Raw genomic sequence first — 21999 nt, forward strand, 5'->3', positions numbered from 1 at the left:
ACATCTCGTTAATCTTGCATTGCATTTTTCAAACTTTTCCCTCAACCGTTCTAACTTCGGCAAGTTTGTGTTTTCACTTTCTATTGATTTCAGATAATCATTTCGGAATAGCATCGAGGGGTCAAGAGAAGTCCTAGTAAACCATTCATACTTGAACTGTGGTTAAATCACTAAACATCGCCGTTACCTTGCTGAGCCTTTGACACATAAAAGAGCAATACAGTAGAGTAAATGGTAGAAAGTTCAGCTATTGCACCATTGCCATAATCCCCACAACCTGACCTCTTTGTAACAGGTGGAGTGAGAGAAATACCAAGCTCGTCAATGGAGTTGAGATGCAGCTCTGTGAAAGGATTGTTCCACATAATAGTTGTTGCAGATTCGATGAGAAAACACACCAATAACAAACTTGATGTGTGGAGCAAGGGATAATTAAGCAACCAATATCAAAGTGAATTGCAATTAAACAAGCAAAAGTAGAAAAACAGCGAGAGAAAAGCAGAGAGAACACAAAAGAATCTGTTTACCCAGTTCGGTCCAAATTGACCTAGTCTGGGGGAGAGAGCAGCCCTCCGTTCCACTATATGATGAGTAACGTTACAAAAGAGATTTCAATGGGTTACAAGAATAAGTCTCCCGCCTAATTCTACCCAAATCCCATCCTCTTCCCGTAACCAAGAGACTCAATCCTAATAGTGTTTCCCAAGGTGAATCAACCTTCAAACCCTAGTTTGTTGCCAAGAGACAAACTCTATACAAACCCTAGTTTGATTTCTAAACCCTTGTTTCAGCCCCCTCTATCTCTCTCAATAGTCTGATACAAGGCCTATATTTATAGTAAAAGAAACTCCCATAAAATTGTAACAAATCTGGCCCAAAAATACGTTTCTGAAAAATAACAGCACGCGAAATCGGCCACCGATTTTTCCCGAACAGAAAGCCTCCCAAAAGGCAGCCAAAATCGGCCACCGATTTTCCAAATCGGCCACCGATTTGTACTTTCAGCAAACATCAATTTTGGCCTCCAAACTCCAATTTTGAGTCACTTTCACAACAATCTCCACCTTGACTCCAAATTAGTGATGATGCCCATTTAACATCAACACCTTGCTGCTCTTTCCCTTGCTTCCCACTACACCAAGTAGCTCCACAAGTTTGCACCCTAATCTCTTCAATCATCGGAATGCCTTCCGCCCCTTTGAAGATCCTTGTGTCCAAACTACTCAAGGAATTTTAGGTAGTTCCACAAGTACACACCTTAACCTCTTCAGCCATCGGAATGTCTTCCGCCTTCTCGAAGATCCTTGTATCCAAACTACACTAGGAATTTCAGGTAGTTCTACAAGACTACACCATACCTCTTCAATACGAGACATCTCCCGCTTCCTTGAAGATCACCTTGCATCCAATCACCCTTGGACTTTTAGGGTAATTCCACAAGCCGTGCTATACATTCTTCAACCTCCGGAATGCCTTCCGTCTTCATGAAGAAAACCCTTGCTCACCACTAGAGCATAGCACCCAAGGTCCTCCATAGTCGTACCACTCCCAGTGTGTTCAACTCCACCTAAAGCTGAGCTTCCAACCTCTCAACTAGCAAATGAGTACATCCCACTATATCTTCCTTGAACCTCCACCTCAACCGGTAGATCATGAGTATTCTTACCACCGCCTCTCCAGGCTGATGTTGAGTGTTTAACGTCTCTCCAGACGACCACCGCTCTACCAGGCATCACCCCCAAGGTGAGAAACATCACCTTCATCCTCCAAACAGAACACCATCAAAGCACCTGCATCCTCATAACCCTCAGAGACAATTTGTACGGAATTACCATTAATCTCCGGACAATCCTTCTTGAAGTGACCCATCTTGTTACACTTAAAGCATTTAAACTTTGTCTTGTTACTACTTTTTCCCCGGTTACCTCTACCTCCACCATTCCCTCTTGAAACACTTAGGCCTTCCCCGTTTTCATCAACTCTCAAGTCCTTCGACTTAGTCAACTCCTTGGTTCTCAAAGCTGCTTGAACTTCTTCCAAGGTAACAGTGCCTTCTTTTCCATAGAGCATGGTATCTTTAAACGATTCAAAAGATCTAGGTAGAGCACACAACAAGAGTATAGCTTTATCTTCATCCTCAAGATTCACCTCAATATTCTCCAAGTCATCAAGGATTTTGTTGAACTCCGTAAGTTGCTCCATGATGGCCTTTGACTCCACCATCTTGAATGAGTAGAGTTGTTGCTTTAGGAATTGCCGATGAGCCAAAGACTTTGTCATATACAAAGATTCCAACTTTGCCCACATCGATGCCGCGGTTGGTTCCTTTGCTACTTCTCTCAAAACTTTATCTCCGAGGCACAAGACAATGGCACTCCTGGCCTTGTCCACCATCTCGGTCTTCTCCGCTCGTGTCATGGTGACCGGTAACGAACCTTCACCCTTCAAAGCTTTCTCACACTTCTGCTGTATTAAGACCGCTTCCATCTTTACCTTCCATAACCCAAAATCGTTATCTCCGGTAAACTTCTCAATATCCCACTTTGAACCCATGGTACTTGATTATCCTTTGACCTTTGCCCCACGGTGGGCGCCAATTGTTGCGGATTCGATGAGAAAACACACCAATAACAAACTTGATGTGTGGAGCAAGGGATAATTAAGCAACCAATATCAAAGTGAATTGCAATTAAACAAGCAAAAGTAGAAAAACAGCGAGAGAAAAGCAGAGAGAACACAAAAGAATCTGTTTACCCAGTTCGGTCCAAATTGACCTAGTCTGGGGGAGAGAGCAGCCCTCCGTTCCACTATATGATGAGTAACGTTACAAAAGAGATTTCAATGGGTTACAAGAATAAGTCTCCCGCCTAATTCTACCCAAATCCCAGCCTCTTCCCGTAACCAAGAGACTCAATCCTAATAGTGTTTCCCAAGGTGAATCAACCTTCAAACCCTAGTTTGTTGCCAAGAGACAAACTCTATACAAACCCTAGTTTGATTTCTAAACCCTTGTTTCAGCCCCCTCTATCTCTCTCAATAGTCTGATACAAGGCCTATATTTATAGTAAAAGAAACTCCCATAAAATTGTAACAAATCTGGCCCAAAAATACGTTTCTGAAAAATAACAGCACGCGAAATCGGCCACCGATTTTCCAAATCGGCCACCGATTTTTCCCGAACAGAAAGCCTCCCAAAAGGCAGCCAAAATCGGCCACCGATTTTCCAAATCGGCCACCGATTTGTACTTTCAGCAAACATCAATTTTGGCCTCCAAACTCCAATTTTGAGTCACTTTCACAACAATAGTGTTTGCCGATACATGTGAGTAGATTGTCACACAACCCTCCAGCAATCTTGCCAAGAGTGTTTGCCGACAATGGAGCAATGATCATGATATCAGCCCATTTGCGAAGCTCAATGTGAAGCACATGATCGCCAAATTTGTTCCATCTAGACCACTCATCATCATCCGTATACAAATTCACATCCTTGGGAATCGCTGTTCTTTCAATAAAATGCAAAGACGATTTAGTGGCAACAGCTCATACTTCTGTCCATTCAGAGAAAAATTGAGAATGATTTGGAAATTTAACCGCATCAACACTTCCACTGGTAGCAAGTAAAACTGAGGCTTCCTAGTGGCCGCAACATTCATTGACATATTATCTCCAACTGAACTCGCAGGTTCTGGGTTCAAACAAAAGCCAAAGGAATTCTTAGATCTTCAAAACCCTTGGTTCCCTTCTCGTCTTGTGTCGTGTTTCAAAGCAACACATAGATCTGCACTCCAAGCTTAATTTAAGTTTCTGTTTTTCATGTCCCTTATGGTGTTTAAATCCATGTTTTAAAAATTTAAGTGGAACTCGAATGAGTTAGGAAATAAGAGTTTATAAATTAAAAAATATTTTAGAAGTTTTTTCAAAAACCCACAGCTCCATCTCATAAATGACCATAATATTAACAGGTTTTCTGTTTTTGGATGAGTAGGAATTGAATTTAGTATCTTAAAGTTTACAAAATGAACACACTGCGCACCCACTATCTCCACTATATCCCGTGGTAAACTAATAGTTTTGTTTCTTGACAGGCTAAGCTAATTAATTTGAAACAATGTACTTCGAACTTTGAGAGTTTTGTGCATCTTGACTATTCTTAGAGGTCTGATATGCAATTAATTGTCTACAATACACATGCCTTGATTCTTCTTTCACTTACACAAATAACGAATTTAGACTTAACCATGATATGTTAAATTTAAGTATAGTAACCAATTCAAAATAAGATTCATTGAAAACACTGCTAGATAATATTTTCTGTCAAGAATGTATTGGCATAAAGCATGACAGATATGAAAAATAGACTATTATTGCAGCCACTACATACGGATAAGCCAGTTTCAATTTTCGAAAACAACAATTGCAAAAATTCGCAGGGTGGATTTGCGAATGCTTCCCGAGTTCTTGGAGTGAGGAGAATGAATGCCATATTATAACAAAACTGGAAGAAGTTAAGATGATGATTAGTTTTGGAGAAAGAAATGAATACACAATTAAGAAAATTATCCTATTTTTATTAATACATGACTAAAACACATGACTAAAACATATGAATATCATTATGGACATTTGTTTGAATTCGTTGCCGAATGACTTGTAACTTTTGATCATCTTCTTTAACTTGATTATGAACATTTCTAAATACTTTCATTGTTGCAAATTCTGATCTTAACCTTTAACAACTGCAATTTCTTGTTGAGAATGTACATGGGGCACCCTATAATCCTAGTGTTCCAGATGGAGGACACCACATTCTTGCAGTGCTCATGACATGTCCACATTTTCATGAATTTGAATTGAGAAGCAAATCTATTGATATCAGTTTTAAATTCTAATAATATATATAGGATAATGGTCTGACCTTAACTTGAGAAGAGTTATGCAAAAGAAACAAGAGATTACATATGCAACCAGAGTTGATTGCAAATGTTTCTATCCAATCTTATTTTTGGTATGCCTCCTACCATGTTTCCCATTATTCCGGGTGAGTTCTTCCCCTTCGGTGGGGAGATGCACAAGATTATTGATTTTTAACAAAAATTGAAAGTCTTCCATCGAAATTCTAGAGGGTGAGTAATGGCCTCTATGCTCATGAGCTCCAAAAATACAGTTAAAATCTCCCATGAAACTCCAAGGTATCTAAAGTTGCTGCTGAAGTGCTTGATAAGAGCGCTACACAACTATTCTTCTCAAAATAGCAGTAAAACCACGAGTTATATTGTCATAAGGTATAATACAAGAAACCATTTGCTCATTGCAAACAATGATCTGAGGGTTTAAACTTATAGAACAGAAGCACCAAAGATTAGACAATAAGTTACGTCTAGTATTATTAGCAAATAACTTATAGCATAATGTCTCAAATCATCTATAAAACAAAAGTCATGAGGTTTATGATTTAATAGTGGCCTCATCAGGGCCAATCTTGTAGGGGAATTGGTCAATCCCCTAGCATTCCAAATTTTTATGATTTTATGCATAGGAATTCTTAGCTTGAGAGATTTCTTCTTTTTATGAGACTAATGAACAACTTTTCTTTTATAAAGCAAACAAATATATAAAACACCAGGAGACGGCCTGGACCCCCAAGTTACTACAAATTACATCATAGTTATTCTTTGAAATGGTTGACCTGTACTATCTCTAAGAAGGGTGGATAAAACAAAATTAGGGAGAGTGTCCCACCATTGAGAGGTGAAAGGGGTCCGACTTTGACCATTTTTTGCCAGAGCATTAGCCACTTGATTCCCTTCCCTGTGTATGTGAGAGCAATGACAACCATGGGATCTAGCTAGGAACATACAGTTATTCCACCTATTCCTAATATTCCAGGGAACAATATCAAAATCCTTAAAAGCCAAACATGACAACACAAAATTCAGCAGTAATGCAAGAAGCGTTACGGATATTGTGAACAAATCCACCAAGAAAAATAGCATCTCTGTCGCGAAACATCACCCCAATAGAAGCGGAGGGAGGGTTACAAATAGCAGAACTATCAACATTAATCTTGATAATGTTACCTGTGGGTGGGAGCCAGCGTACCTCTGAAGTAACTACTGGCCTAGCCACACGCATAGGCAAATGGAACAGCTGGGCTATCTTAAAGTCTGTAACAGAGGAGTTGCTTGCACCAGAAGAGCAAATGTAACTATATTTTACTTCGGCCATAACGCGGTTAATAAGGCTATGAATGGGTTGGACTTGGACTTCATCTTTAAAACACCTATTACCTCTCAATCCAAAAGCACCAAACAATATGCAGAACCATAAAAATTAACACTTTCTGAGTCATTCTACTCCACCTGCCTATACACCAAGAAACTAGATTTGACCAAGTATCAGACTGGATCGGTTGGTCTATACCACTACTGAGCCAGTGCCAAATTTTAACAGTTTCAGCACGTCGAAAGAAAAGGTGATCAGTGGATTCAGATTGAGCTTTACAATAACAACAAACAGAAACAATACAACAACCTCGCTTCCTTAAATTTTCATCTGTTGGCCATTTGTTGTGAGCAATTCACCACATTATGAAGGATCTAGAAGGAGGAACAAATTTGTTCCATATTAGCTTGCACCACCGTAATTGACTACTCGAACCAGTGAGATGAGAATAAGCTAGCTTGCTTGTAAGAAACGCCATCTATGGCCTGAGTCCAACTCAAGGAATCTGCAGCTGGTTCAAGAGGGAGGGAGTAATTCTAGATTTTTTGAGCAAATAAGGGGCGCTTTGGAAATAAAAAAATCTGGAATATTCCAAGCCCCATTGTGAAGACTGAAGAAAACCACCACTTTCATGGGCAGAGAGTCATGAAGAGCAGCAGGGATTCCAAGTGCCTCTACTAAAGGTTTATCCAGCCACCTATCAAGCCAGAAAAGGACAGAATTACCGTCACCATTCCTCCAAGAGGAGTGCTACAAAATTGTACAAATGTGGGACTTCAGGCCAGGCAAAATAGAAAAGGTTAAGCCATAAGAAATTGGCTTTCCGTGTCTGAAAAACCGAGCTCTACACATTCAGGCCCATTGCTCTTGAGAAGTTAACAACTTCCGACTCAAATGCATGATAGAAACTCAAATGCATGACTCAAATGTGGGTCCCTGATGTCCAGGCCTCGACTCCAAACAAAATGAAAGCCAGTTTTGTCTTTTGTTATTGGCCCTTCTTTAGGTGGTAATGCTACAATGAGAAATTGCGCTTTTGCAGAGCATTTTTCCTTAGAAAATCTCTCCACCTCTATATTATTATTTAGAAGACACATAAAAAAAAATACTTAATTTTTTGCATGGTTAATGAAAAAACTTAATTTAATTAATTAATCAACGATGGATTGTTGTCCCGTGTAAATTAACGATGGATTGTTGTCCCGTGTATAAATTGTAAAACTATATTATTTATTGACTCATTGATCATATATCCGATGTTTTTAATAGCCATACTTTCAAATGTTACAATAATTAATGAAGTTTTCTAACTTAGACCAACAAAAAATATGCAGGTCCAAGTTAACAAAAGTGAACCTTTTCATTTGGACAAAAAAACCAATATCCACTAGTGTATCAGCAGACAAAAAAACCAATATCCACTAGTGTATCAGCAAGAAACAATCGCGTTTTTTCTTTTTTATTTTCTCACTTCAAATATTGTTCACATCTTTTGTTAAGTATCGACGATATAGGTTTCTTCCACATTTTTAATATTATTTTGTTTAGTATCGACCATATTAGCTTTCTTCCATATTTTTTATTTTATTGATAAGTGAAATATATTTATTTTAATTAAAAAAAATTGTATACTAAATAACGAAACAATTGTAATTTTTCATTTGATTACCTAAAAAATAAAAACTCATATGGAGAGAGTTTTATTACATCAAATAGACCTATTGTTTGCTATAGATTAAAAATAAATAAATTGACATTCAATAACGTAGAAATGAATTTTTATTGATTTCATGAAAAAAAAAACATAATCAATTTTGTGTTGGTTTATCGTAATAATAATCATTTCCTTTAATCAATTTTTTTTTAGATACATCTATTTAAAATGTAGTTTTTGTTAAAAAATTACCTTTTTTTCATACTTAATTAGCTCCCTCTAAAATTATCTTTTCATTTGAAATTATTTGTAGATTTTTTTTTAGATCTTTTTTTTAATAAAAAAAATATAACAAATATAATGTTCTTCAAAGTAATTTTTTTAAGCTTTGATATATCGCCTAATAGGGTCCGTTGGTTGCGGATTAGAATAAAAATCAGAATCCATTTTTCGTTTATGAATTTTAATAAAATTATTTTTTTTTAAATATTTAGTTTGTTTAAATATAATATTTTGTTACAAATTCACCTCAATTGTTTGACAATTATTTTATCTCTCCATTTTTTTTACGATAAATAAAATTTCAATAAAAAAAGTTTGGCAATAAATCAAAAGTCAAGACTGCAGAAATATAAGGCGGGTCTCTTCAATCCATATATAGTCGGGATTATGAAGAGAGTATTGAGCTAGATAATGAGCAGCTTGTTTAAACTCATGTCTAACATGCAAGAATCTTAAACTACGAAAAAAGACATTGCAATTAATGCAATCTCCAATAATAGATCCAACATAGTTGGGATGTTGTTGATACGTCTGAACCACATTATAAGCATATGATTCCGCTATAAGATTTAGAAGAAAAAAAAATGTCTTTTGCAAATTCCAACCCCTTTCGCATAGCCAAAACTTCTGCTACCTCTGAATCTGGTAATGAAACGATTTGACAATAACTAGTAGCAACCACAAGACCTTCATAATCTCTCACAACAACACCAATACCCCACTTACCCCCTCTATTGGACCTGCTGCATCAACATTTAGCTTATAGCAAACCATTATCGGGGGGTGTCCAGTGAGCATTAGATATGGGTATGTTTGAACCTCCACTTAACGTCTCCAACAACACCATATTAGCACTATTAAAATTAGCAATAGATCTTTGTGCCTTTTGTATAGTGGTAGCCACATCAATTTCAATCCCTTCAAGACATTTTTTATTTCTAGTGCACCAAATTTCATAACACATTAACTATAATATCCTCAATTTCATCCGTTATAATTCTTTTCAACCACTATTGAAAGGGCACATACCTAGAAGCATGTGAATTGGACACCACACCCAAGGAGGAAGAAAACCGTATATGCTTTGACCAATGACAATCCATAAAGAGATGTGAAATTGTTTCATTATGCTGCTCACAAAAAACACACAATGGATCACAACTGATTCTTTTTTTTAAAAAGATCATTTTTTAGTGGTAATTTTTCATGTAAAATTCTCCAAGCAAAATGGATGTGTCTTGGAATACTTTTTATTTTTCACAATTTTTTTCACACTTGTTGGTCAATGTCCTGCATTGAGCTATGAGAGTCAAGTACCTCACGCCTTGCCTCTAAGAAACGGTATGCACTCTTCATAGAAAAAATAGCAGATCGTGAAGCACCCCACACAAACTCATCTTGTGATTGAGAGAAAGAAATTGGCAACTGAAGAATTTGTTGAGCCTCAAAGGGGAGAAAAGTTTCATTAATTAAAAGAGCATTCCAACATCAAATATCGTTGAAACAAACATAATATCACAATTAGTAAGTTTAGGTGACCGAATTCTCCATCTTTTTGTTACAAAAGACCTAAAAAAGTAAAAATATGTTTGTGTCTAGAGGATAATTGTATTTTTATTACTGGTGAACTTTAAAAAGATAGATAGATTATTGCGGAAAATGAGATTTTAGGACTTGGACTTGGGTTTTTGATATTGGGCTTGCATATTACTAACTTAGTTGTGATTGTGAGACACCAAAAACCTTCCACTCACTCGACAAGAGATTCCAAGACGCTAAGAAGGCGACTTGAATTGCAACTCAATTGATTCACGATTCAAATTTTTGAAGGTAAATTCGACTTTCCAATCATTCCTTGTATTTTGTGTCTCTCGTGTTGCTATATATGTGCTGCTTTTTAGTTCAACATGTATATACTTATACTTAATATACACAATACACCATAGGCGTTTCAAGGTGAATTTCAAACCCTAGTTTTGTATTTTATTATTGGCTTAAACACCTTTTGTATTTTTATGTTGGAGTTCATATTGGTCCCTTGTTAAAAAAAGTGCAGATAGTTAGCATCTCCTAAATTAGGGTTCATTGGAACTCACTTTTCCCCAAATTAGGGATTGTAAACAATCTTCTTCCCTATATGAGTTAACATGCCAAATTTGCAAGATTTCTTATTAGCTTCTTTTTATGAAATCGTACAACAATTGATACAACATAATTCGCATGGATCTCGAACTTCAGAACCATGAATTCACAAGGAAAACACCAACGTGATAGCATTAACCAAGAGGAAGTAAATTGGGATAACGAATAACAAGCGATGCTAGATGAAGGGACTACATTATTATTCGGTATCAACAAGATTAGCAAAATTGTTATAGGAAAGTAGTTTTAAATTCGTTTGTTATGCTAGGTATAATATTAGGGAATTTAGTTTCATATCCTTGTATACAAACAACTCTTTAGAGACTTTGAAAAGAATCAAGAAATAATAAGTATTTAGTGAATAAAATTTGGAGTTTGGTACCTGATGACAGTCAGTCATGCACTATTTTTAGAGTCTTTTTCATGATATTTTTGAGTTCACAAGCAAGTTTAAGCAGCAAGAAGAGCAAGAAAAGCAAGAAAATTGGAACAACTGCAAGATGCCAATCGTACTGCGATTTTCACAATCGTAATACGATTTTTGAAGTCAGAACGCATGTTTTTGAAGAAGCTAAATCGCAGTACGATGCTTCCTGGCGTGGTACGATTGCAAGATGGATCTGGAAGGATTTTTAGGGTTTAAGGCCAAATCGTAGTACGATTATTGGCATCGTGATACGATTTTGGCGCGGCCAGATTTGCCTATTTAAGCTAAAGACAGTCTCAAACATGAAAATATATGACAAAATGGGTGGTGTGAATAAAAAAAGTCATGAGAAAATATATTGGGCTTAGCAAATCAAAAGAAAGAGAAACGTGATTGGCTTGGAGAATAAGAAAGGAACTAGGTTACATACCACCTATAAAAAGAAGCAAGCAACAAAAAGAAAAGGCATTACGGCTGGTACAACAATTCACGTTTTGTGCAATCAGGTTTTTGGGATTGGAAGCCGCACTCATCATCACGTTTTGGGGAGAAGAAAAAGGCTGCGCACATGGGAATTCAATAGCAGCTATCCGAATTAAATTGAGGAGCAACGCCGACAACAACGGAACTCTATCGGTTTATTTTCCTTTATTATGTTGTTTATTCCTTTGATCATGTCTAGCTAATTTCCTTAGATTCGGTCCGAGATGATTCTGGTGTAACCCTAATTGAAACATGTTGCTGTGAAACTCTATTTATTGTGAATGATTATTTAGTCTTTATTCAATTCAATTGTTCTTAATGCTTTTTATATCTTGATCACATATAAATATGATTTAGTGAGAATGAATGACTACTGACCATAGCTTTCTACTTAGACCTAATTGAATTGTTCTAATAAACATGGTTAGTCTAGGAATGGATAATCGTTTATTAGTGATATTAAGTTAACGTGCTTTAAACCTTCAAATATTATTAGACCACCTAAGGAATTAGGGGTTGTAGTTTAAGAGGAGGGTCCTAACTCAAGGGATTGATTAGGACTATTTTGTTAACTATCGTGGGACTAGAAAATCATTCATAAGAATAGGTGCAGCATACCAATTAGGGGAACATAGATGATTCGAAAGACCTAATCTCATCTCTCTTTATCTTTTCCAAAACTATATCTATTTTCTGTTTATTTACTTTTTATGCAAATCAAATCTACTGCCTAGTGGCAAACAAAATATTTTACACATCCTAAATATTAACCTTATTGCTGAATTGAGATTAACACAGTCCTCGTGGGATCGATATTTTTACTACTTCGATGCATTTTTAGTACACTTGCTAAAAGTCTATCAAGTTTTTGGCGCCGTTGCCGGGGACTGTTAAGTCATTTCAATTTGGCAATTTTGTTTTTATTTAGGATTTCTGTCATTTATATTTTTGTATATATATTTATAAAATAAAAAAATAAAAAAATTATGCTCTTTATTTTCCTCTCATACTTTGCTACTGAACATTTTATCCAAGTTTTGCAGCTATGATAGACAGGGTACTCCTCTATGACACAGAAGAGATTGCTAAGTTGCAGTATGAAAAATATATGCTATCTTTTAAGATCAAAATTTTGGACAACAAAATCTCGAGTTGTGGTCATTATGAGGCGAATCAACCAGGTAGTGATGGTGAAGGGAAGAAAGAGATGATCAACATCGATTACAATACTCAACTTCAGAATATTTTAGATGATTTCTTCGTGTCAAATCAAGTTTCGTTTGAGAAGTTTGATGTTCAGTGTGGTGATCTTGTTGAGAAAGCACATGAGTCTCAGAGGAAGCTGGTTCAGATGGAGATTGAGTGTCACAAGGTTGTGGTGGAAGAAAATCCAAAAGTAAGGAGTGCTGACATTTTTCCGAAGTCTGAACAAACAGGGGTTAAGAAAATCACTCGTGTGCAGATGGTTGCTTGTCCTTCTCTAAGGTGGGAGAGCTTAAATTCCAAAGGTTTAACTATGAGCGCATGGGAGCATCTACTTCTTTGCTACAAATTCATGGAATTCCTACCAAACAAGAGGAAGAAGAAGGATGATGTGTTCTTTTTGACATATTTGCCACCCTAACAGTGGTTGAAGCGTCAAGCTCAATGACGTAAAAGAAAGCGCTTGGTGGGAGGCAACCCATCCTTTTTATTATGTCTTTATTTTCAAATTTTATTTCTACTGTTGAGTCAAACAATTTGTCTTTAATTTTCATTTTTGTTTAACTCGGTTATACCCCCCGTTAATGTAATTGTTCTTGAACTTGTTTATTATTGATGAATTTGCTTGTTTGTTGACTTTTTCCAGTTTAGTAACAAATGTTTGATCAAAGTGATATTCCAAAAGTTCAAAAGGAGGAGTGACTTGGTATTTCAAAGGCGAAGTGTACGGCAGTTCAAGATAGGTAGTCACAACTCCCAGAAATCTCAGCCATAAGGTTCATTGCCAAATTTGTTTTTCAATTTACTTATATTTAGATTAGTTTTCCATGCAACTACATTTCTAGAACTTGCATTGTTTCTCTATTATTGATTGGTCTTTGTCAAGTACACACTGAGGCAAAAGTGCTTGGTCCTGTGAGCCTTTTTGAAGCCTACCCTGTTTTAATTTGTTGAATTTACCCTTTCTTAACCAATTGTGAGCCGGTAGGATTAGAACTTTTTGTTCGGTGACAAACTACATTACAAGCTTAGAGACTTTTAGGACTTGTCCCTCATTGTTTTTTCTGAGTTAGGCATTGTAGAATGTTGCTAAAGATTAAGTTTGGGGTTGCTATTGGAATTTGCAACCAACTAAGTTTGGGGTGGGGGTACTAGAGAATAATTGAACAAAAGAATGAACTTTATCATGAAAAATACACACAAAAATGGTGTATCAAAAAAAAATGAAAATGAATGATGAAAAGAAAGGGACAAAACATTGAAAATCCGAGTAACTTCAAACTCGATTGTCCCAACTGTTAAACATATTCTCTAGTACCTTTGCATTGATTGTTGTTCAATAAGGTGAATGAATGATGGATTGAAAGTTGTGCTTTAACTTCCGTAGGAATGCCAAACTCAAATTTTGTGTAGCCTACTTATCCAAATATTATCCTACCTTCACCTAAGCCCCGTTATAACCCTTCAAGACCTCAAAGTGTGCATTGACATTGATTTTGATTGACGTTTAGAAACTTTTCAAGCGTATGGTAATATGTAGATTGCATGTCGACTGTGAACCCTTTTCAAATTGTTGCGTGGAGTTGTGAATTGGTGGATGTGAACAAGTCAAACTAGCTCATCTTTAGCTAGTAAGGAGATTGAACTTTTGGGTACTATCGCTTGATCAGGTAATTGTTATTTTACTGTCGATTGTCAATATTGCAAGTAGATTCCTTGAGGACAAGGAATGGTTTAAGTTTGGGGTTGTGATGACAGTCAGTCATGCACTATTTTTAGAGTCTTTTTCATGATATTTTTGAGTTCACAAGCAAGTTTAAGCAGCAAGAAGAGCAAGAAAAGCAAGAAAATTGGAACAACTGCAAGATGCCAATCGTACTGCGATTTTCACAATCGTAATACGATTTTTGAAGTCAGAACGCATGTTTTTGAAGAAGCTAAATCGCAGTACGATGCTTCCTGGCGTGGTACGATTGCAAGATGGATCTGGAAGGATTTTTAGGGTTTAAGGCCAAATCGTAGTACGATTATTGGCATCGTGATACGATTTTGGCGCGGCCAGATTTGCCTATTTAAGCTAAAGACAGTCTCAAACATGAAAATATATGACAAAATGGGTGGTGTGAATAAAAAAAGTCATGAGAAAATATATTGGGCTTAGCAAATCAAAAGAAAGAGAAACGTGATTGGCTTGGAGAATAAGAAAGGAACTAGGTTACATACCACCTATAAAAAGAAGCAAGCAACAAAAAGAAAAGGCATTACGGCTGGTACAACAATTCACGTTTTGTGCAATCAGGTTTTTGGGATTGGAAGCCGCACTCATCATCACGTTTTGGGGAGAAGAAAAAGGCTGCACACATGGGAATTCAATAGCAGCTATCCGAATTAAATTGAGGAGCAACGCCGACAACAACGGAACTCTATCGGTTTATTTTCCTTTATTATGTTGTTTATTCCTTTGATCATGTCTAGCTAATTTCCTTAGATTCGGTCCGAGATGATTCTGGTGTAACCCTAATTGAAACATGTTGCTGTGAAACTCTATTTATTGTGAATGATTATTTAGTCTTTATTCAATTCAATTGTTCTTAATGCTTTTTATATCTTGATCACATATAAATATGATTTAGTGAGAATGAATGACTACTGACCATAGCTTTCTACTTAGACCTAATTGAATTGTTCTAATAAACATGGTTAGTCTAGGAATGGATAATCGTTTATTAGTGATATTAAGTTAACGTGCTTTAAACCTTCAAAGATTATTAGACCACCTAAGGAATTAGGGGTTGTAGTTTAAGAGGAGGGTCCTAACTCAAGGGATTGATTAGGACTATTTTGTTAACTATCGTGGGACTAGAAAATCATTCATAAGAATAGGTGCAGCATACCAATTAGGGGAACATAGATGATTCGAAAGACCTAATCTCATCTCTCTTTATCTTTTCCAAAACTATATCTATTTTCTGTTTATTTACTTTTTATGCAAATCAAATCTACTGCCTAGTGGCAAACAAAATATTTTACACATCCTAAATATTAACCTTATTGCTGAATTGAGATTAACACAGTCCTCGTGGGATCGATATTTTTACTACTTCGATGCATTTTTAGTACACTTGCTAAAAGTCTATCAAGTTTTTGGCGCCGTTGCCGGGGACTGTTAAGTCATTTCAATTTGGCAATTTTGTTTTTATTTAGGATTTCTGTCATTTATATTTTTGTATATATATTTATAAAATAAAAAAATAAAAAAATTATGCTCTTTATTTTCCTCTCATACTTTGCTACTGAACATTTTATCCAAGTTTTGCAGCTATGATAGACAGGGTACTCCTCTATGACACAGAAGAGATTGCTAAGTTGCAGTATGAAAAATATATGCTATCTTTTAAGATCAAAATTTTGGACAACAAAATCTCGAGTTGTGGTCATTATGAGGCGAATCAACCAGGTAGTGATGGTGAAGGGAAGAAAGAGATGATCAACATCGATTACAATACTCAACTTCAGAATATTTTAGATGATTTCTTCGTGTCAAATCAAGTTTCGTTTGAGAAGTTTGATGTTCAGTGTGGTGATCTTGTTGAGAAAGCACATGAGTCTCAGAGGAAGCTGGTTCAGATGGAGATTGAGTGTCACAAGGTTGTGGTGGAAGAAAATCCAAAAGTAAGGAGTGCTGACATTTTTCCGAAGTCTGAACAAACAGGGGTTAAGAAAATCACTCGTGTGCAGATGGTTGCTTGTCCTTCTCTAAGGTGGGAGAGCTTAAATTCCAAAGGTTTAACTATGAGCGCATGGGAGCATCTACTTCTTTGCTACAAATTCATGGAATTCCTACCAAACAAGAGGAAGAAGAAGGATGATGTGTTCTTTTTGACATATTTGCCACCCTAACAGTGGTTGAAGCGTCAAGCTCAATGACGTAAAAGAAAGCGCTTGGTGGGAGGCAACCCATCCTTTTTATTATGTCTTTATTTTCAAATTTTATTTCTACTGTTGAGTCAAACAATTTGTCTTTAATTTTCATTTTTGTTTAACTCGGTTATAACCCCCGTTAATGTAATTGTTCTTGAACTTGTTTATTATTGATGAATTTGCTTGTTTGTTGACTTTTTCCAGTTTAGTAACAAATGTTTGATCAAAGTGATATTCCAAAAGTTCAAAAGGAGGAGTGACTTGGTATTTCAAAGGCGAAGTGTACCGCAGTTCAAGATAGGTAGTCACAACTCCCAGAAATCTCAGCCATAAGGTTCATTGCCAAATTTGTTTTTCAATTTACTTATATTTAGATTAGTTTTCCATGCAACTACATTTCTAGAACTTGCATTGTTTCTCTATTATTGATTGGTCTTTGTCAAGTACACACTGAGGCAAAAGTGCTTGGTCCTGTGAGCCTTTTTGAAGCCTACCCTGTTTTAATTTGTTGAATTTACCCTTTCTTAACCAATTGTGAGCCGGTAGGATTAGAACTTTTTGTTCGGTGACAAACTACATTACAAGCTTAGAGACTTTTAGGACTTGTCCCTCATTGTTTTTTCTGAGTTAGGCATTGTAGAATGTTGCTAAAGATTAAGTTTGGGGTTGCTATTGGAATTTGCAACCAACTAAGTTTGGGGTGGGGGTACTAGAGAATAATTGAACAAAAGAATGAACTTTATCATGAAAAATACACACAAAAATGGTGTATCAAAAAAAAATGAAAATGAATGATGAAAAGAAAGGGACAAAACATTGAAAATCCGAGTAACTTCAAACTCGATTGTCCCAACTGTTAAACATATTCTCTAGTACCTTTGCATTGATTGTTGTTCAATAAGGTGAATGAATGATGGATTGAAAGTTGTGCTTTAACTTCCGTAGGAATGCCAAACTCAAATTTTGTGTAGCCTACTTATCCAAATATTATCCTACCTTCACCTAAGCCCCGTTATAACCCTTCAAGACCTCAAAGTGTGCATTGACATTGATTTTGATTGACGTTTAGAAACTTTTCAAGCGTATGGTAATATGTAGATTGCATGTCGACTGTGAACCCTTTTCAAATTGTTGCGTGGAGTTGTGAATTGGTGGATGTGAACAAGTCAAACTAGCTCATCTTTAGCTAGTAAGGAGATTGAACTTTTGGGTACTATCGCTTGATCAGGTAATTGTTATTTTACTGTCGATTGTCAATATTGCAAGTAGATTCCTTGAGGACAAGGAATGGTTTAAGTTTGGGGTTGTGATGACAGTCAGTCATGCACTATTTTTAGAGTCTTTTTCATGATATTTTTGAGTTCACAAGCAAGTTTAAGCAGCAAGAAGAGCAAGAAAAGCAAGAAAATTGGAACAACTGCAAGATGCCAATCGTACTGCGATTTTCACAATCGTAATACGATTTTTGAAGTCAGAACGCATGTTTTTGAAGAAGCTAAATCGCAGTACGATGCTTCCTGGCGTGGTACGATTGCAAGATGGATCTGGAAGGATTTTTAGGGTTTAAGGCCAAATCGTAGTACGATTATTGGCATCGTGATACGATTTTGGCGCGGCCAGATTTGCCTATTTAAGCTAAAGACAGTCTCAAACATGAAAATATATGACAAAATGGGTGGTGTGAATAAAAAAAGTCATGAGAAAATATATTGGGCTTAGCAAATCAAAAGAAAGAGAAACGTGATTGGCTTGGAGAATAAGAAAGGAACTAGGTTACATACCACCTATAAAAAGAAGCAAGCAACAAAAAGAAAAGGCATTACGGCTGGTACAACAATTCACGTTTTGTGCAATCAGGTTTTTGGGATTGGAAGCCGCACTCATCATCACGTTTTGGGGAGAAGAAAAAGGCTGCACACATGGGAATTCAATAGCAGCTATCCGAATTAAATTGAGGAGCAACGCCGACAACAACGGAACTCTATCGGTTTATTTTCCTTTATTATGTTGTTTATTCCTTTGATCATGTCTAGCTAATTTCCTTAGATTCGGTCCGAGATGATTCTGGTGTAACCCTAATTGAAACATGTTGCTGTGAAACTCTATTTATTGTGAATGATTATTTAGTCTTTATTCAATTCAATTGTTCTTAATGCTTTTTATATCTTGATCACATATAAATATGATTTAGTGAGAATGAATGACTACTGACCATAGCTTTCTACTTAGACCTAATTGAATTGTTCTAATAAACATGGTTAGTCTAGGAATGGATAATCGTTTATTAGTGATATTAAGTTAACGTGCTTTAAACCTTCAAAGATTATTAGACCACCTAAGGAATTAGGGGTTGTAGTTTAAGAGGAGGGTCCTAACTCAAGGGATTGATTAGGACTATTTTGTTAACTATCGTGGGACTAGAAAATCATTCATAAGAATAGGTGCAGCATACCAATTAGGGGAACATAGATGATTCGAAAGACCTAATCTCATCTCTCTTTATCTTTTCCAAAACTATATCTATTTTCTGTTTATTTACTTTTTATGCAAATCAAATCTACTGCCTAGTGGCAAACAAAATATTTTACACATCCTAAATATTAACCTTATTGCTGAATTGAGATTAACACAGTCCTCGTGGGATCGATATTTTTACTACTTCGATGCATTTTTAGTACACTTGCTAAAAGTCTATCAGTACCGACTCGAAGACTGCAGTTTACTATACGTGATACCAAGTAAACAAATTGAGGGGCCTATATCTGCAACTTTTTTTTAAATAAGTGACCAATATGAACCTCTAAATAAAGGTAAGGGACCAAAAAGGTGTTTAAGCCTTTATTTTTTTAAATAAAATATGGAATTTTGTTTTGGCCTAGTTTTTGTATTTTATTATTGCATACATATAAAATATTGAATTTTGTTTCTGATCACACTTCTAAAGTACACGTCTTTAGATGATTTTTCTTAAACCTCTTGTTATCTTTTATATTTAACATAGATTTTCGTTTTTGGTACAATACAAATATTTCATCCCAAATGGGGATCTTACGACGCATGTATGTTTAAATTTGTTAGGTTAGGTGTGACTGAAGGAAAAGAAAGAGTAGTGGAAGTTGAATTGAAAGATGGAGGGTAAAAGAAGTAGAGAGGTAGCCGAAAACGACAGGATGAGTAACTTACCTGACTTTGCTTTGCTCCACATAATGAGATTTATGAACACAAAACAAGCTGTTCAAACTTGTGTGTTGTCGACTAGATGGAAGGATCTTTGGCGACAACTCACTAATCTTGCATTGAATTATTCGGACTTCACAAACGGCTGTTCCAAGTATAGCAAATTTGTGTTTTCATTTTTGTCTCATCGTGATGACTCAGTTTCTTTGAATGATATTAGTTTAACTAACACGAGCATCATTGTACTTAAACCTGAACTCGTGGATAGGGTCATGACATATGTTGTGGCACATAATGTCCAAAATTTTACACTTAACTTTAATTTGACTGTCAAACATGGTTAGACATTGAACCCTTGCATCTTTTCTTGCCATTCTTTGACACATCTAAATCTCTCCTTTTGGAGTGTTCCTAGGAGCATACAACTTCCTTCTTCCATGCAGTTGCCTGCATTGAAAAGCCTGCATCTTGGATATGTCACTTTTGCTGCAAATGACAGGGGCATTGTTGATCCATTTCGTGACTGTCATATGTTAAGCACTTTGATCCTTAACTGTTGTGCAGTAGGTCGCAACGCAAAAATCCTCTGCATATCTAATTCTAAGCTTTCTAATTTGAGTATAGATATGTTTCAAACTTTAAGGACTGACAAAATTGTGTTTTCTACTCCATACCTTAATTCTCTCACACTCTTGTGTGATCTTCTTCCCGAGGTCTCTACATGCGATCTTTCTTTTCTTGAACAAGTAAATATTGATGTTCTTTATTTTCATTCAAGTGCTGAGAGGAAATATTCAGCCTTAATCATTTGGCTGAAAGTACTGGCTGATTATGTTAAGATATTGACACTCTCTTCAGGTACTCTTAAGGTAATCGCTTGTGCATGTTTTCTCCTTTATGATTCTTATATTGCTTATCCATCCAAATCAGTATTATGAATTTGCAAATTGTGGATAATTGTGGTTTGACAACACTTTGCACTAAATAGCGTATCACACAGTTGTTCAAATTCTACTACATATAGCTACAATTTAGTACTCTTCAAAATATGTCTAATAAACTTTATTTGTGCAGGTTCTACTTCTCCGAACTTCGGATATAATCATTAGTCAACTTCCTTGCTTTCTTAAATTGAAGTCATTGAAATTGGAAGTGAATTCGTCAGATATATCAGATGGGGAAGTAAGAAGGCTTGTGAACTGCTTTAATACAAAATCTCCATTCGCCGAAGTGTTTATAAATTGATGTGATTTAAAGGCATGCACCTTCAGGTACATATTCTTCTGAGTTCTTGTGTATACATATTTTTTTTCCAAGCTTATTCATATTGGTTGATGAAAATTTGTAATTTGGAGGAAATGTATTTCAATGGGGAGTGAAATTTTAAACAAGCAAATCAATTTACCCATTTAGCTTAAGCTAAGAGCCTAAGACTTGGAAAAAATCAATTTAGCTTAAGCTAAGAGCCTAAGGCTTGTGAACTGCAGTTGGGCAATTCAACGCATTTTTTGCCCAACTGTTCCGAATGTATAGAAACACGGATGACTTACAGAGACCTTCAAGTTCAACAGGGGGCACCTAACATAACAAACTAATAATTAGGCATATGATTGGTTGATGTCGTTCGGCAGTTAAGTGTAGTTGGAACGACAGTTGTTGGGGGTAAAAAGGTAGTTTTGGAGTGCCTAGGAGCAATTTCGGAAACTTAAAGAGCAATTTCTTTAGATTAGATTATAGGATGTTGAATTTTAGCTTTAGCCCAATAAACCCAGACACACAAGTGGCGGTTTTTGAATCCCAGTCACGGCATCTACTAACCATTTCGGTAGTTTTATCGGTTGAGTTAGGATTTCTGGACCATATATAATTTTACCAGTCACTAGCTTTTGACTCAAAAATCTGTTTGCTTACAGTATTCTCGCTTTATTTTATTGCACGACTAAGTTCATTATTTGGTTTTTTTTTTTTCACCGCAAAATATTTCATATATTAATCACAGAAGCAAATACAAGAAGTACTACATCCAATGATAGGATAAAGTAACATGGGTATTTTGCCCAGTAAAAAAACACACCAAATGATGCCCTTGGTGCCACACCTATTTTATCAATTCTACCTTTAATTTCAATCTAAATACTTAGATACTCTCGCTAAATACTTAGATTTTGATTTTTTTTCCTTCTAATGATTTCAAATTATCATTCCAGGCATATTATAGTTTGAAGTTGACTCAATTGAAGATGATTACAAGCCATGCTTAAGGAGAATTCCCTCTTTACATTTACGCTTAAGATTGCGTTTTTTATAGTTTGAAGCTATGTTTGGTGACTCTTGCTAGACAATATTCTTAACCTAAACAGATGTTTGATTGTGTTAGTATTAATTAAATTTGTCTATCAATTATTGTTTCCCTTATGACGTTTTGGATGTAACGGATGTGTTTAAATTGTTTGATTTTGTAAATGACCACAACGTTAACAGTTTC

General features: G+C 35.9%; 1 protein-coding gene and 2 pseudogenes across 1 annotated transcript; 1 reads left to right on the forward strand and 2 right to left on the reverse strand.

Annotated features, from left to right (window-relative positions):
• Window positions 1-170: 170 nt before the first annotated feature.
• LOC146916112 (phosphopantothenoylcysteine decarboxylase HAL3a-like) lies at window positions 171-3689 on the reverse strand (annotated as a pseudogene).
• A 2218-nt stretch (window positions 3690-5907) lies between these two features.
• Window positions 5908-6228, reverse strand: LOC146916113 (uncharacterized). The gene has a single exon (XM_085721549.1). It carries the CDS (start codon window positions 6226-6228, stop codon window positions 5908-5910), a length of 321 nt encoding a protein of 106 aa, XP_085577675.1.
• A 13123-nt stretch (window positions 6229-19351) lies between these two features.
• LOC146916114 (putative F-box/FBD/LRR-repeat protein At1g66300) lies at window positions 19352-20759 on the forward strand (annotated as a pseudogene).
• Window positions 20760-21999: the final 1240 nt, after the last annotated feature.

This window comes from Medicago sativa, chromosome 6, assembly GCF_051527215.1.
Source record: "Medicago sativa cultivar Bolivia chromosome 6, Bolivia_mono, whole genome shotgun sequence".
NCBI lineage: Eukaryota > Viridiplantae > Streptophyta > Magnoliopsida > Fabales > Fabaceae > Medicago > Medicago sativa.